The following is a 17,046-nucleotide window of genomic DNA, read 5'->3' on the forward strand; positions in this document are numbered from 1 at the left end:
TGAGCATTAGAAAGTGCTTTTATGATGATGTTGGTCAAGAACAAGAGGCTATTTAGGGTTGTTTGTATCCTTCTTACACTTATATATCATCACATGACACATTTCCTACACTACATTTGTTTACAGGTAAAACAGAATAGATTTCCGTAGTCAAATATGCAGGGGACAAAACTGTTACAATGGGTTTAGGGTAATGATTCATCAATAACTTGGTCAATACCTAATTAAATCACATTTAAATCACATGTTTGTGGGATCTATCATATAGCCCAGATCCTAGGCCTTCCAATGGTACCCATAGGTACTATATATTAATGGCTGGTTCATTAGATATAGGCCTAGCAACACAACTGTTGCAAATATTGCAATACTTTTGTCCCCTACTGTATACCAGTGCTGGTTGAGCTGGGTTTCCCCAGTCTTGACTTAGTGTTTCCCCTGCTTAGCTCCCATGAGCCTAAGATCTTACATGACACAGTGGAATTGCCAGGAGTGCTCAGTGTGATGCAATTTCAGCATCACATTCATACCTACTGAATGCCTCCTTGCCATAGACTCATATCTTAGTGCAGTCAATGCTAGGTGGACAACCTCATCCTCTGCACCACCATCTGACAGGATGAACACTGGGCTGACAGGTCATCCTGCTCAGTCTTGATCACACATGTTGTAAGTCATCACACACTCTTGCACAAATCTCATGCTCCCCCCCCCATCTGCCACTGAATCATAAGAGGCTGCATTTATACTGTGCACTAGGAGGCTGTCTGCACATGATATGGCAAGAGTGGTTGAGGTCCCTCTCACTGTACTCCAGTCCTCATAATTGCTGGGCACAGCCGTCCTGGACATCCTTTTCGCTTGACAATAAAACATAGACGACACGGTAAAGAAACCGGTACTAGTGCTACAATAACAGTCCGTAAAACAATTAAGCCTCAGCCATTCTCTCGAAAAACTGCCGCAGAGTGCCCGACAGCACCTCCGGCAGCGCCTCCACGTCCCGCAACACGACGTAGTACTCAAACGGGAACGTGTCCAGGTAGCGCTCCACATGCAGGTCCATCCGCCCGTCCACCGTCCTGTACGCAACCTGCGACATCGACAGGATCGAATTCGCGTTCTCCCCCGTCCCCCCCGCGCCCGTCGCGCTCCGCGCATGTAACGAGTCGAGAATGACGAATACGACCATCACGCGCTGCTCATACGCCTTCCGGAGCACACTCCGCAGCCGCTCGTGATCCTGGCAGATCCCGTCGCTGATGATGATCTCGAGCTGCCACAGCTCCCCCGCCGTCGCCGACGCCATCGCGCGCCGCTCCCGCGCCCGCTCCAGCATCCGCAGGCTCGTCTCGACGAGTCCGAGCACGTGCGTCGCGGGCTGGTCGAACGCGAGCGCGCTCGCGACGCCTGCCCCGGCCGCGTCCGTGAACGGCCCGGCGTCGAACGCGTGCAGCACGTCCACGCCCGCGCCGAACTTGGCGATGGCGAGCTCGCCGACGTCGAGCCGGCTCAGCGCGCGTGCGACCAGCGCGAGGGTCTGCAGTGCGAGGTGGACGGAGTGCGACTCGGCCATCGAGCGCGAGTCGTCTAGCGCGAGGAGCACCTGGTACTCGCGCGTGCTAGGCCGCGTGCGGCGGAGCCAGATCTTGTCCTTGGTGAACTCGCTGGCGATGTACGGGATGATCTTTTTCATGTTCAGGCGTTTTCCCGTGCGGTAGTCGCCTTTGAGTCGAGTCGCCATCGTCGGCTCCAGGATGAGGCGGAGCTGCTCGCAGAGCGCGTAGGAGAGATCGTGCGTTAGGGACTCGTATTTGCGCCAGATGTCGCCGGCCAGATCGGGCGATTGTCCACTGGCTCGCCATTCCTGCATCATGAGCTCGACTTGCTCTGATTCGTCTTCCAATGCGGGAGAGGCATCTGGATTAGGGTTTGGAACGGCACCATTGTCAAGATTGTCTGGGAGAGTAGAGCGGACTTCACTCGGCATCAGTGCACGCTGCGTATTGTTGCTCAATTGCTGAGAGGTCTGTTCCGCGTGGAGGGACGATCGAGGCGGTGCATGCTGGTATGGGTCTTCGTGCACCTGATCTTCTGCAGAGGGAATCGAGTCGAGGGACTGTGGATCTTCGTTGACGAACTTGAGCTCGTCCAATTTGGCAACATCCTCGTGCTGAGCAGGACCAAGGGCTTGCAGGCCCTCTTCGGTATCATCGGGCTGTAGATACTCCATCTGGGCAGTAGGATCGGACTGCTGCTGCATGGGGTCCTTACGCACGCCATCACTTTCGAGGATATCGTCGAGCCGCTGACGAATCTCGCGGAGAGTGTCGCCTAGGTTACGCAATGGGTTGCTCATGGGCTGGTTCGTTTTCGACTGGACGGAAGCCTCCCCGCCCTGCGTCCGCTCCGATCCTGCAGCGTTTTCGCCAGCGTCTCCCGCGCGGCTCTCAGACTGGTTGACATCCGAAGGCCTACGTAACGATAAGAAAGAGTCACAGAATAATATAGCCGACTTACTCTGTCCTTGTTATATCCTGCATGTCTTGGTGCCCTTCATCTGCTTGTGGGGTCATATCGACGTCCTCGCTCTGCCCCTGGGCTGCCATCTCAGCGCCGGATCCTTCACCCTTCGCTTCGGACGCGGATGCACCATTGGACATTCCCTGATCGATCCCATCCCCACCGTGTAGGTCTGGCTGTGCAATTGCATCATCCTTGCCTTCTTCAGGGTGCCCATCTGCCGGCGCATTGTCCTCCTGCATGGATTCCGCCATGTCCGGCTTCGGATCTTCCGCTTCAGCTTCTGACTCTCCATCGGCGTTCTCTTGGTCAGGATGATTTTGGTCTTTTTCAAGTTCTTCCTCGTCGCCCATGCTGATGTCGTCGTCCAGTAGCTCCTCTTTCTCATTCTTGCCCGTGTCAAGGTCTAGATCGTCCGGTAGGTCTAGCATTTCTGCTTCCTGAATGTGATCGTCTAGAGGTGCCCCACCCATGGCCTCGTCTGGGCCCGCTTCGTCTTCGTTCATCGCGTCGTCTACAATTTCCTCGCCATCCTCGGGCACGCCGTCTTCCTTTTTGTCTGAATCCTCCTTGTTGGTATCCTTTCCGCCACTGTCTTCTTTCGCCACCATCTCCGGTTTCTGCTGCTCGCTTTTCGAATGATCTTCACCGCTCTTGCCTCCGTCCTCGCCATCATCCTTCGGCCCTGATTCATCACCCCACAGCTTTTCGTCTACCGCAGCCGGGTCGGACGTGTCCAAGTCACCCAGTTGTTCTTCAGGATCCCCCTCGCTCTCTTCATCTCCTTCCTCCTCTCCCTCTCCGTCTGAAATATCCTGCATCTGCCCACCAATGTCCTCGCTCATCTCTACCGCATTTCCCTCTTCCGCCCTTTCAACTTTCTCGTCCGGATTCGACTCTTCGCCCTGCAGGCCCTCCACCTGACTTTCGTCCTCAATATCCTTGCTCACGTTCTCATTGCCGGCGCCATCTCCCAGTCCAGTCCCATCCGCTTGGAGCTCCCCTCCCTCTTGGCCATTGCCTGCCTCCTCTGCGTCGGGCGGTTTGCAGAACCCTTCACGCGCGAGACTCCGTACAACGTTACAAACGACATAGTCCAGCTTGAACAGCGCCCTCGTCCACTCGCTTTGCTGTCGCACGTTCTCCCTTGCCAGCCCGACGTACTGATTGAGGAAAGGTAGTACTCTCGCGAGGCGGACGTCCTTTTGCGCTTGAGGACATCGAGCAGCTTCGCACAGGACTGTATGCACACGTTCCACAACTGTACTTAGCTTCAGCGCGCGAGTCAATTGGAGTAGCATTTTGTGGTCCTCTCGAACAAACCCGTCTTGGCCCTCTTGCTCGTCGATTGCTGCAGATGGGCAAATTACTATCAGTGCTTGCATATTCAGCAGTAGAGTGTCGATCAGTGGTCCTGTGCTGTCTTCGGTATCGCCCTTGTCCGTTTCGTGATAGCCCGGGAGTGTTTTGTCCTTGAGCCAGTCCCGCACTGGATTTGTGTGTAAGGCGACGAAGTCTCTGTCAGTTCCCCACTTTTCGAGCGCGTTGAGTGTGTTTGCTATGTGCTCCTGTGCCCACGTAATCTCGGTAGCTTCATCTACAAAACAAGGATTAGTGAACTGCCCGTGGTCAAGGAATGTGCGCATACCTTTGAGCAAGATCGGCTCTCGCGTGAGACGCATTTTCGCCACCACCTGTGTCACAGATGACAGCAGTTGTCTGGACACCTCGACTGTGGACTGTATTTCGTCCAGCATTTCCTGACAGATCTTTGCATGTGGAAGGTGCGTGTGGTACTCGCGTAGATAATACAACATCTCCTCTAATGCGTGCACGAGCTTGCAGTACGTCTCTTTCATACTCGACGCGTGTTGGAGTGCTTCGAGCCCGCCGGAAACGATATCACCCGTAGCTAACATTTGTAAGCGGGTTACCGCGTCTTCCAGCTGGGCAAGCTCGCCAGATGCCTCGCATATGCTGTCGTAGAGTCAGTAACTAAAAAGGTAGGGATGTATAGAATCGCACCTTTTTTGACTATCCAGCGCCATGTAATATCCAGACTCGAGAAACATGACACCTCGCTGGAGCTCTCGCGTGTTCACGTCCTGGTGATGATCGGCCAGAGTAGCTCTTACGCCAGGAAGCAAGCTCGCCAGCCGATGTAGGTACTCCTCCGCTCGTGCAAGCGCGTCAGGCACACTCTTTGGATAATTGTGTGCATCCGGCGATGCGAGCATCTGCTCCCTCAGCCAGCGCGAACTGTGCAGCTTGCTGAGCACCTCCGGCTTGACGCTTGCTGCGAGCCCAATACGCTTGAGCTCTTTGAGCAGCTCGCTCCATGCGCGTCGCTTCCGCGTGAGGAGCGATTTGAACAGCTTCTCCCGTTGTGCGGAAGATAGCCCCGATGGAACAGGAAATGCAGCAAGAGCGTGCGCTTGAGTGACGATCTCGTGAGCGAGGTCGGAGATGTGTGTTGTGGAGAATGAGCGCAGACAGGGTACCATGCGATCGATGATGAGCCTCTCGAAAGTCTTGTATGTTCTGTTCAGGTAAGCCAAGTGAGGAGATACGTCCGTCGTGGATAATGGATCGGGCAACTGAAGGTTCATAGACACAAGTCCTAGATCTACGTCCGGAATCGGTAGGGACGTTTGCTCCAATTCTGGCGCTTCCGCGACCTTGGCTCCTGGCACCATCAGCTCAGTAACAGGCTGCCGGAGAACGTCGCGGAACTTGCGGATGCTCTTGTATAGTTGTCGATGAGTCCTCTGCGCGCTTTGCTTCAGTGCATGCACATTGATATCCTTCCAGCTTGCGAGCTTGATGAACGCGCGTACATCTTTCTCTAGCACTGCCTGCTGGCTTGCGAGTCGGGCATTCACTGCGGTGGCAAACTGCCCGTAGAAGCGCACAGTAAAGCGCAGAATGCGCGCGGTACGGCCGAGTGCGGCTTGCAGTTCCGGTTGTGATATACCTAGCCGTGAGTCGATGAGTTGCTCAATATAAGCTGTGAAGCCGGAAAGCAACTCCAGACGCGTGTGGTACTGGCCAATGGGGCTTGACGTGAGGAACTCGTCGAGGAGAGGCACCAGTCCGTCCAGATATTCAGTTACTATGGTGACATCATTCCCCGCTTCGTTCACCGCAGCCATGACGCCCTTGATGAGTGCTTCATAGAGTCGGAACCACCATTCGAATGCACCGTGCGCGAATTCCCTCGCCTGGGATTCCAACAAGCCTTGCCAAGATGAGAGCTCCAGCCTGCGCCATTCGACAATTAAGTCAATCATGTTCTGTTGAAACGTTTTTAGGGAGTTGTCTCGGTTCGCGTACATCTCCCAGTCTTCGGTCTGCAGCAGGAGCTGTTCGAGAGCGGACAGTACCTTGGCGACAGGACTGGAGAGACTGAAGTCCAATACGGCGTCGCATCGCGTGCGGAGATATTGCAGGACCATCTGATCAGGCCACTCTTGAATTAGTTGTTCAAGTCGGGCGCGGAAGGACACAAGAAGCTCTGATCCCTTTCTGGTCTCGCGAACGTTAGCGTCTAGATAAAAGTTGTATGTCTGGCGATGGGCGTGGGTGCCTTTCAGTAACCCGAGATATTCATGGAGGAAGGGTATTTGGAACGCGCGGCTGTGGACATCGAGTGTCTCAGGCAGAGAGGTCGCTTGTGATTCCAGAATTGTTGCCACGAGCGACCGGCGGGAATCTAGGAACTGCTTGGTGACATTTGACGAAGGCTCCGAGTCTGCACTAGGTTTGAACATACACCGATGAAGTTCCCCTAATTGAGCGGTTTGCTGTCTATCGAATAAGGGGCTATGCTTTGAGGCTACGCACGCTTCCGGTGCGTCCGTATCGAAAACGCCCTCAAACTGGGGGAACATCGACAAGAATTCTTCTTCCTCCATGTCGGCATCCGTCGTAGCACTGTGTTCCAACTTGTTCTGACGGTAAAGTGACTGTGCTGCTCTATCAGCTTCTTCGCCTCTAGCTCGTTCAATAGACCAAAAGCCAAAGATTTGCTCGAAGATCGCCTCTGTTGTATGGATATAAGACTGAGTATCAGATCCCAGTGATGCTTCCAGAACAACACCTGCAAGGTTAGACAGTAAAAAGATCAATGCCGAGTGTGCAGACGATGACGGAGTCGTCTGGACACGTAGCAACTCGGCACTGCGCACGCTGGGAAATGCCACTAGTGCTGAGGTAACTTGACATAAATCATTCGAAGCAGGATCTGCTCGCCTTGCATCACATACGAGTAAGCGAAGACCAAGCTTGAAGTAGAGCAGAGCAAGTTCGATAGGTCCATTAAGATCACTAAAGTCGGGATATGCTGTACGGAGTCGATGGAGGAAAGCTGTCAGAGACTCTTGCACAACCTCTTCGCGCATGAAAACATGAGTATCTCGTCGCTCTGAATCCATTACGATCGACCTGATTCTCGCCGGGGATATAACTTGCGCTATGAATTGTAGTATTTCTGCCCAAAATGAGTGCAGTCGGGCTAGGTCGTTGCGAGCTGGGGGCGGCGCCACAGCGCTGCAGGAAACATGCCGCTCAGCATCATCCAGGGCGAACTGTAGATACTCTATTGAGGGATTTGTGTGTAGTCCATTGGTACGCCTTTCGTACTCCAAATGCAAGCGCAATTGACTTGAGAGATGTGCCATCTCTTCACTCCAGAAGTTATGTGAGCACCGTTGCATAGCAGCAGGATCTATCGGCGTGTTTGGCACATAAAGTTCAAGCGTCAATCTTCCGAGGGCAAGCCAACAACGGCCGAGGAGTCCCAACATCTGACTTTCCGAATCGAAGGGGCCTTGTGGCAACTTTTCGAGTTCAGGAAGCAGATAACGCTTGAAAATGTCTTGAATCGCAGGTTGTTGGATACTCTCTATGATATGCAACTGGGAGAACGGGCGGGTCAGATTTCCACGAGTAAAGTAGCTCTCGCTAAGGTCGGATGCTCCAAAACAAGAAGATATCTAGCCGGCATGTCTATTAGCGCATACAAATCGTGCAACGTTTATTCATAGCCATACCATGGTGACTGATTGAAATAACAGGTCTTTCAGTTGCGTTGTGCGAGTGGCATCATACTGAAGTAGTGAGGTGGCGAAGATATCCAGACGACGGGTAAGAGCTCGTTCTACTATCTGAAACGATTTAAGCGGCTTTCTAATCAAAACACTGAACAAACGTCATTAGTATAAAGAGGTAGCACGCGCTCGGAAGAATACGAACGTATCCAAAACAGTTCCGTATAATTCCATGGGGATTAAGAAAACAGTTGGCCCCTTCACCTAGAAACATTATTAGTAGAGCTTAGAGTGAATGAGGAAGTGATGGCCATACCTCAGCTAATGGAGGTATACTCCATATCCCCTCAAGCCATTGCTCATGCAGTTTAGCGATATAAGGAATTGGTCCTACGTGACTACTTAGCACTTAAGGCAGGCAGAGGCACATTCTCAACGTACGATCGCCCTTCTCATATGCCCATAAACACTGTCGCAGAGGTACCAGTCGGCACAGTGGGACATGTCGAGATGAAACGTCAATGAAATCCTGTTTCGGGATTAAACATTAGCTCACTTTCCATAACCCAGCGCAGATTGGTACAATACCTTGAGTAGCCCTGAACCAGTACCCTTGTCTCCTTGGGACATAATACCGAGTTCGATTGCGAGACACAAATCATCAAGGGGCCCATTCGTCTGGCCTACTGGTAATAAAGGGGCACTTTGCATATACTAGTGTGCCGCAATTAGGACAGGTCAAGCTCATAGTAACCATACGTACCGCAACTAGATTCTCTGTAAGATGTGCAAGCTCATGCCTTTCACTCCTCGTCGATATCCCTGGTAATCTCAACAGAGACAGTAGATCGAGGATCTCCATACGCCTCGCTATAAAGCTGTCAATAACGTGATAAGCTTTACAGTTCCTGAAGCGCACCATCTTGACCATTGAATCGGCTCATGGCGGATTCGAGCTGACTGATTTCAGGTATCAGCGGCTCCTTTAAGGTTGTCAGAGACGACCATAATTCAATGAGACCTAGACCAGACGTCAAGGAGACCATTTCAACCAGAGCATTGGCTGAGGGAGCAACATCAACAAAAGGGTCTTGATGTTCTTGCAATGTCTCTATAATCCATCCAACGACAACTCGAATCTCCGAATAGTCCAGCTGTGCACTCGATACAGCCCTCTGCAGATGACGGCCGCAGGTGAGGAGGGTCAGCATTACATCCAGTAACGTCTACAGAATGTGTCAGCGAAAGTTTCTGATGTATGCGCCGCAAACTTACTTGCATGGTAGGTCGATCGTTATTCAACCCTTCGAGCAAAGCTTGGGCTGCTCTTCGAAGTTCTATGAGAAGTGCCCTGACCAACATCGCCACTTTGCTTTTCGTGTCATCAGCCTTGCGATCACTGCGTACAGCAATCCGGTTATAACCCTCAATGGATGACTCAAAATCCTCGTAATCAAGCTTCAGCGCTACGGTCAGACGAGAGGCTCGCAATATAAGAGGAGACTGTCGCTCTTGTTCAGGAAGGACTAATTTCATGGCTGATCTGTAGTCAAAATCTAAGGACTACAAGAGTCAAAGTAAGTGCAACATTAGACATTATAGGTTTTTGCCGGCGAGTTAAATGGGGCTCACTTGACTTAGTAGGAATTCAAGAGGAATTTTATGTGAACGACTGATACGCTCACGGAGCTGGTAAACACCATGCACCAATGCTGTCTGGGGAAAGGTCTTGATAGCAGAAGAAATCAAAGAGATATTCGAATCTAGTCTTGGTGACGTGCACGATTGTGTACAGCGGGTGAGATAAGCCAAATAAAGTGGTGCAGCGCTACTTGTGATAAAGTTTGTCAAAGGTCGGAATGTAGAGCTTGCAAGCGACGTAGCGTGTACCACAGGCGCCAAATCATCGAGCCAGCTCATTGCGGAGTCCTCGCCAATTAACCGCCCGCTAGGTTTGACTTGCCCATCTATAAAGGACGTAGCTCGCACCAGTCCACGTCGATAAACCTCGTAGCGCTGTAGTACTACCTTGATGTTTGTTGCGCCGAGGTTGGACGGGAGGTGGAGGCCATCCAAAATTCGCCTGCTATCCTCTTCACTAGGATCGTCCACAAGAGCAATTTCCAGTCCACGATTGCGCATAGCACGAGACAATTCTCCGTATTGAGGATCGACGCTCATAAACAGTCGGAATTCGGGGTGAGGTTTTATGAGCTGGACCGCACCATTGACCTGGCCTCGTTCGTTCAACACCAGAAATCCATTGGTTTCGCACAAAGAGTTCAGCCTATCAAGAATGGAAGGGTTACAGAGATTGGCACCATCCAAAAGGAGCCAGTGGCCGTCCCTGAGGGCGCGCACAAGAGGCCCGTCAACCCATTGTAAACCGCTTCTGTGCTGAGTATGAGACACTAAGTTCTGGACTATAGCCATGAGCGTCACTTTCCGTGACAATAATGGACCAGATAAATTCCGCATTCCATCCAGCACTTTCTGCGCGTCTTGGAGAAGGTCTCTGGTGAGCACCGATCGGTCATCGTGAATAGCTAACGTGAGCGCGCTGAAGGCTTGATCCAAAAGCATCTTCGAACCGTCAATCGAGGCAGACACCTCATCGACGAGATTGATCACCCCTTCTACCGCGCTTCGTATGTGATGGCTAATATCGACTTCTTCAAAGCCTCCCAGAATGTCTGCAGCATCAGTTGCGCTGTTGATCGAGACCTCATGAAGGGTGCGACCGCAGTGATGAGCTAACAATCGCACTAAAGACGTCTTACCGCTACCCTGCTGTCCAATAACTATAGCCAGCCAACCATTCGAGGCACAGGTCCCCAAGGCTTCCAGAGCGCCCAAGTGAGTTTGTAGTATTCGTCCAGATGGGTGGATATTTTGTCGACCTAAGCGAGGAGAAAAAAACTCTCCAACTTGCATAAAAGACGGTGATAGTGTGATACGCAGATGATCATGGTGAGAGTAATCTAGGAAGATCTTCTCGAACAAGATGCGAGCTTGTTCCCTATCCGTAGTCTTTCGGAATCGCTGGAGAAAATTTGCTGACAGAAATTGGGATGGATGGCTTTCAGGGTTTGACTTTTGTAGAAGCGTACCCCATCGAATGACATCACGTAAATTGAATTCCCAGGGCGTACCTTCCGTCGCAAATGACTTCTTAATTACAATTTCTTCATTCAACCGACTGGTGTAAGTGATCATTCCACGAAGCAGGTCTTCAGATTGAGACGGAAATAGAGCTTTGCACACTAAGAGGAGATCATCCGGGGTTAGTTCTTGCATATATACCTTCGTGAATCGATTGAGAAATGATTTTGGGAGACCCTTGCGGCCCCCACCTTGTTGGAGGGGGTTTTGAGCGGCAAAAATGCGGAAAGAGGGGTGACGAGTAAATGAACGGCCTAGCTCCGGTATATAGACAGTACCACGATGATCCAAGACCGAGTTGAGGCCCTCTAGGATGGCTTGTGGTGCTAAATTCATTTCATCCAGCAAGACCCAGTGACCCTCTTGCAATGCTCGGAGAAATTCAGCGTCTTTCCACACGAACTGCCCGAATTCACCACCTTCAACAGGTAAATCAGAACCGAATAGATCAACGAGATCAGTTTGGTCGGACAGGTTAATGCGACAGAGCTCATATCCACAGAGATTCGCGAGAGCCGTGATTAGGCTCGTCTTACCGACGCCGGGACTGCCCTCGAGTAAAATTGGTTTCGGCAGCTGACATGCTCTGACGACTCGCATACCATTGTCATGAGTAGTAGGAGCATGAAGATTAAACAGATTTGGATGACATTCCTTGGGTCCGCGTGGGATCGAGAAACACCCTAAATGAACGTTGGTGCGTGGATTAAGTGCGGGGTCTTGACCTGCCGTATGTTCATAGACTGGGGCCAGTTCCTGCACTTTGGCTAAAGCATCCAACCGCAATGTCTCAATTGCCTCTTTTGAAAGAGCCGCGAATTGCGACATCGATCCTAATCCATCGAGAAATGACATATGAACTGCGTGATGCTATAGAACGGCTGAGCTTCAGTAAAGGTCAAAACAAAGCTTCACTCACAAATATCTCATTGGAAGACATCGTTCCATGGTAAGATTCATGGACCGCATTTGAAAAATGTACCCAAGCCTTGACGAATAACTTGTCAGTGGATCTCAAAGATACTCGAAATGAAGGAAGTTACCAAAATGTCGCGAACGCTCAATAAAGATCGGTCATTGGCTTGCACACATAACCACTCAACAAAATCGAGCAAGTTTGCGGTTTGTGCTTTGAGCTGATCGTTGGCCCACAGGCTATCAACAATACACTCCAGATCCCGACGGTTAGTGAGGGGAGGAACCCAAATTTCTGTAAACCTGTTCCTCAGAGCAGGGGATAGCTCTTTCTTGCCGTAATCACCGCCAGGATTCATTGTGGCGACGAGCTTGAATCCATCGGCGGCAGTGATAGAAGAGAGCTCGAGGTTGTCCCCACCTCGCTCGGCTAGAACAATTGTACGCTCGGGTTCGAGGGCGCTGTTCAGACGTTCGAGAACTGAATCATCCGCCAAAGAGATCTCATCGAGTAGGAAGATGTCCCCATCGCGCATTGATTCAACAAGCGGACCATCATACCACTGAAATAATGCTGATAGCTTCTGCAGGTTTGAACGTTTCTCTTTCAATGTGTCAAATTGTTGGCGGTCCAAAGAGCCTGATTTGATAAGATGATCCGCTGTCGAAACTACAGATTGCGAAGATTCTGGCTCGTGAACGACACCCATATTTTCCAGCGCTAAGGATAGCTGACGTAGCGCCTCAGATTCAGCAGTGGTCCGGTTGCGAACAGGCCTCAACCCGCCAATGAGGTCCGCAGTCTCCGTGTTCTGGTGACAGTTGACAGTGCGCAACGTCCTGGACACCACCTCTGCGTATACCTGGCATACGGAAGTTTTTCCGCATCCCGTCTCCCCAACAAGTAACACAGGTTCGTTGGATCGCAAGGCGCGAGCAAGGAGAATAAATAAACGTTGCATGGCGGAAGTCCAGACTAACTGCGTGTCTCTTGGAAGAGGGCAGCCTAGAAAACTATCGAAATCGACTTGAGCGCGATGCATACTATACATCTCCTTCTCGTCAATTCGAACTTTCATGATGGATTCGATGACCTCCTTCACAACGAGTTTGTCGTCCTCTCGACGTGTTCGTTCAGCCAGAAGCATATACCCGTTCTCCGCCAACTCTTGATAATTTAGTGCATCTCTCTGTGCCCATCTGAAGAGATCCCGAAGGGTTGCAAAACCATGTTTGCTCTCAAAGACTCGACTCGATTGTCGGCGCTTCTGCAATTCTTGAAACACGCTTACAATGCGCTGAGCGTAGGAGGGTGCGATTCGGCAACGCTGGCAAAGTATCGTTTCTAGTTCAGCCTGTGGAACATCCTGGAAATGGACTTCAAGGAAACGATTTCGGAACGCTCGTGACAAGATCTTTCTTCCCGCGTAAAGCCCAGGAGGATTCTGAGTAGCAAAGAGCATGAAATGAGGATGAGGTCGGACGACTTCTTGCGTCTCCGGAATAACAAGTTCTCTGTTGTCATCGAGAAGCCTATTCAATGCCTCGAGAACATCGGTAGGGGCAAGGTTGAGTTCGTCTAGTACGATCCAGTCACCGTTGCGCAAGGCCTGTACAAGGAGACCATCTCTGAAGACCAGTTTGCCGGTTACAGCGTCGGAAACATACGTTCCAAGATACTCTTGAATATCTGTATGCTCGTGGTTATTGATGCGAACAAAGCGGTGTCCTGTCCTCTTCGCTAGATATTCAATTGAGCTCGTCTTTCCGCTCGACGTGGGACCTTCAATCAACACAGGGAACCGTCTCGCTGAGATGATTCGAGCAAGGTCAATAAGTTTCGTTTCAACTGACGGGGTCATGATATAGTTTTCTGCTGGGTCCACCTCCAGAAGGCCGCGATGCAAGTGGAATGGACCAAACTTGACAAAGGCTTCCGGCGGTTGAGGCGGGGTAGGCTCCTTTGCCAACAGCGACCGAGGGTTGCGCACACCCGCGAGCAGATGTTTCTGAGCAAGGCCAGTGACGACCGCAGCGGACGGCTCATCAAGAGCCATTGTAAAAGTCATGAGACAGCCTTCCCATAACGCTCGCTTCAAAGAGTACATACTAGCCATGTCGGCAGTGAACGTCAGCGCGCGTGCCAAAGTGCGCATGCTGTAATGGGGTCTATGGTTGGATCCATCGGCAATCTTGCGCTGGTCTGCTAGTTTCTTCACTGCGGTATAGAAATCGGCCACGTCCATGATTGTGCCCTTGTCGCCTACAGCACATCCCCCAATATACTGAGTAATAATACTCAGTAGGGTTTCCTTGTCCGCATCTGGTGGAGGAACGTCAAATTCGGTAAAGCGAGATCGTATGTTAGGTGGTAGATCTTTCTTCCCGACATCTGTAGCCGGATTCATGCAAGCGAAGAGGCGAAAATCAGGATGGCGTGGAACCGGCTCCAACGATCCTTGTTCGGTGAGTGTGATTGATGCAGTCGGGCTGTGGAGAATAGCCGATATACATTCAAGGGTTTCTGGACTGGCCAAATTGACTTCGTCGAGCAAGATCCTAATCGAGTTCATTTATAAGTCCTGACAGCTCGGACGAACAACTTTGCTGGCTCACCAGTCGCCGGATCGTAACGCCTTGACCAATAAACCTTCCACAAACGCAAACGCGAACTTGTTGCTGTCTTGAACATGCTGCACCTCAAAAACTTGAACATCGCGCTCAAATACATCCCAGGTTGCTCCCGGAACATTGAGAGCATCCGGCTCAACCTTCCGCCTCTTCCGAGGCGCTTCGCCTTCCCTAAGAACAGTGCAGCATGATGGTTAGTCAAAAGAAAATAACAAAAGCCAACGCGAACAAACCCTTCATCCTTCGAACTTCTGGACTGAATCTTCTCTTTCGCTAGCTTAGCAGATTCTTTCCACAATCCAACGGCCCTCTTCCACTTCCCTTCCTGCACAGCCTTCCTCACCGACTCTTCAAATTTCGCGTTCTTCTTCCTACTGAAAGTACCGCCAAACAATTCCAAGAACCGTTCTTGAAGCTCCAGACCCGGCACACGAGCATCAACAGGCTTGAAACCGCCAATGAGATCAGACGACTCAGTCTGATTGGACAAGTTGAATGAAACTAATGGCCGGTTTAGAAGCGATGCCAGGTGGGTAACGACACTAGTCTTTCCTGTGCCAGTCTCCCCTGTGAGGAGCACAGGCTCGCCCAACGAGACTGCAGTAGCGATGCGCGATAATAGTCGGACAGCAGGTCTATGCATAGCGAATGGACGGATAATAGGAGGAGAGATCTGTGTGTTCAGCACACGAGAAGGAAGGCGGCTATCACCTGCTCGAACCGCAATAATTTTGCCATTCACATCCTTCTCCACATCGAACTCTGGAACGCGACTATACAGTAACCAATCTCTTCTCTCCGATGACAGACCAAGATGTTCAGCGACAACAGAGGCGATAGTTTCCAACTGCATGCGAGCGGACGTCGTAGTAGCCCCGGAACCAAAAAACACGTCCCGAGCTGCCAGGTACAAGTCTTCTCGTAATGTGGGATTTGGGAAAGTTGTTTGCAGAAGAAATGGCGCCTCGGGAGAGGCTACGATGTCCATTGCTTTGTGCGAAGCGGGAAGTATATGATCAGCGCGTGCGCATAACTTGTCCAGCTCGCGTAACCCAATATCTCGCATTGAGACGGTCACTCCGAGAGCTTTCAAAGCCTCCCACAAGTCGATCAGCCCTTGAGCGGCTGTCCCTACAAGCTTGGGAAATTTGGCTTCCACAATCATACGGAGGTCCTCCGAGGTGGGAGAAGGAATAACCATGTCGTAAAATTTGTGCGCTCCATAAAATGTCGGACTTGCGAATGACCCATCGCGAGATGGCGTGAGCGAGCGTGTAGCATAAATCGCAAATTTATCGTCAGCTTCCACGCGACCACGATTTGGTACTTCCAACACGGCTCGTCCACCGACGGCCTTGGCTGGGCCAAGCGACTCCACTAATGGTTTGAGGACGCCTAGGACTTCCATGCTCGCGCGATCAACATCTTCAAGAACTATCCACCTGCCTTCCCGCATGGCTCGCACCAGCACCCCTTCTCTCCATTCGAAGGTACCAGGGTGCACGGGAGACGATACATATGACCCAAGTAAAGTTCGGGCATCCAAGGATGTATCAGCGAGGTGTATTGTCACGATTGTACAGTGGGATTCCGGATGTAACACCAAAGCTAGGTGTGATAGCAATACAGATTTCCCACAAGACGGAGCCGATGTAATCAAGGTTGGGACCCGGAGTGAATGGTGTATGGCTAGCGTCCGGAGAGCTTGAACGGCAGTCGATGTTTCGATCAACGACTTATTTAAGATTGTGGTGACCGAGGAACGAAGCATGAGGATACCGTGCACGTTCGCGGTTAAAGGACTACAAATATGGGTGGGGCTTTTCAAATGCCGGAAATCTCAGCTGCTCACCTCAACTCTGCCGGATGAATAGGCTCATTTGAGTTATTTGAATCAGATAAAAAATAATCTTGAGGTTGTGATTGAGCATTTCTAGCATCAGAAATTCGGTCTAACTCCATAAGCGGTATCAGCCATCCATCGACCTGGTTTCGACTACCATCCATGTTGGCATCGTAGTCAATAGGACAATCCACTTCGGCAACATCTCCAATAACTTCCTTTTCCATCTTTACTCTCTCTCCCTCCATCATGCCTGATTGCAATGCATAGCAACGCACCGCCAGAAAGCGCACACCGTTATCCGCATAGGGTGCCCATACTAGCTGGGCCAGTGGGGTCAACGACCACAACAGCGATTCCGGTAACCTTCGGTTCGCCTGCAACACTCGATAGTAGGAGAGCAATATGCGTTGCAGCAATAAAGCATCAACTTTTGCCGCATCTGTTATTTGGGTCACGAAAGCCAGAGGACCATGTTTCAAAGCAGGCCGACGGACGAATGAAGCAAAGATACTGATAATATGTCGGTAAAGATATATCATCCAGAATGCTCAAATTAGCCACTTACGGATAGATCTCTGGGTGAATATCGAGCAGCAAGCAAAGTGCATAGAAGTTTTCCGTAAGATTCTCCTCGTCGAATAACCAGCGCGCGCATAGGTCAAGAAGAAGTGGCCGGAAGAGAACAGCGATTGTATTCGTAAGACCAGGCGTTGCAAGCAGATTTGATAGTATACACAAGAGTTCAGCGCGACTAGATGCAGTTCGTAGCGTTGTAGCATATTGAGAATCGTTCGGGAGGTATGAGAGCAGGATATTCGTTTGTCGACCAAGGTTGAGCGTAAGAGGATCTTGGATCTCAGCAGCAAAAGCCATTTTGAGTACAGGTAAAATCGGCCGATAATATACTTTTGTGGGCGAGTG

At 51.0% G+C, this 17,046-nt stretch overlaps 1 protein-coding gene across 1 annotated transcript; it reads right to left on the bottom strand.

Annotated features, from left to right (window-relative positions):
- Positions 1-931: 931 nt before the first annotated feature.
- Positions 932-16,998, bottom strand: FIBRA_00514 (uncharacterized protein; the record flags this gene model as incomplete). The annotated part of the gene is made up of 19 exons (XM_012322408.1): positions 932-2,474; positions 2,521-4,120; positions 4,172-4,500; positions 4,549-7,517; positions 7,575-7,722; positions 7,777-7,835; positions 7,888-7,961; positions 8,013-8,100; positions 8,160-8,285; positions 8,335-8,441; positions 8,491-8,797; positions 8,847-9,134; positions 9,204-11,603; positions 11,653-11,721; positions 11,777-14,207; positions 14,265-14,450; positions 14,513-16,081; positions 16,132-16,635; positions 16,691-16,998. 19 exons carry the CDS (start codon positions 16,996-16,998, stop codon positions 932-934), a joined length of 15,105 nt encoding a protein of 5,034 aa, XP_012177798.1.
- Positions 16,999-17,046: the final 48 nt, after the last annotated feature.

The sequence above is a fragment of the Fibroporia radiculosa genome (assembly GCF_000313525.1).
Source record: "Fibroporia radiculosa TFFH 294 genomic supercontigs, scaffold217, whole genome shotgun sequence".
NCBI classification, from domain to species: Eukaryota; Fungi; Basidiomycota; class Agaricomycetes; order Polyporales; family Fibroporiaceae; genus Fibroporia; species Fibroporia radiculosa.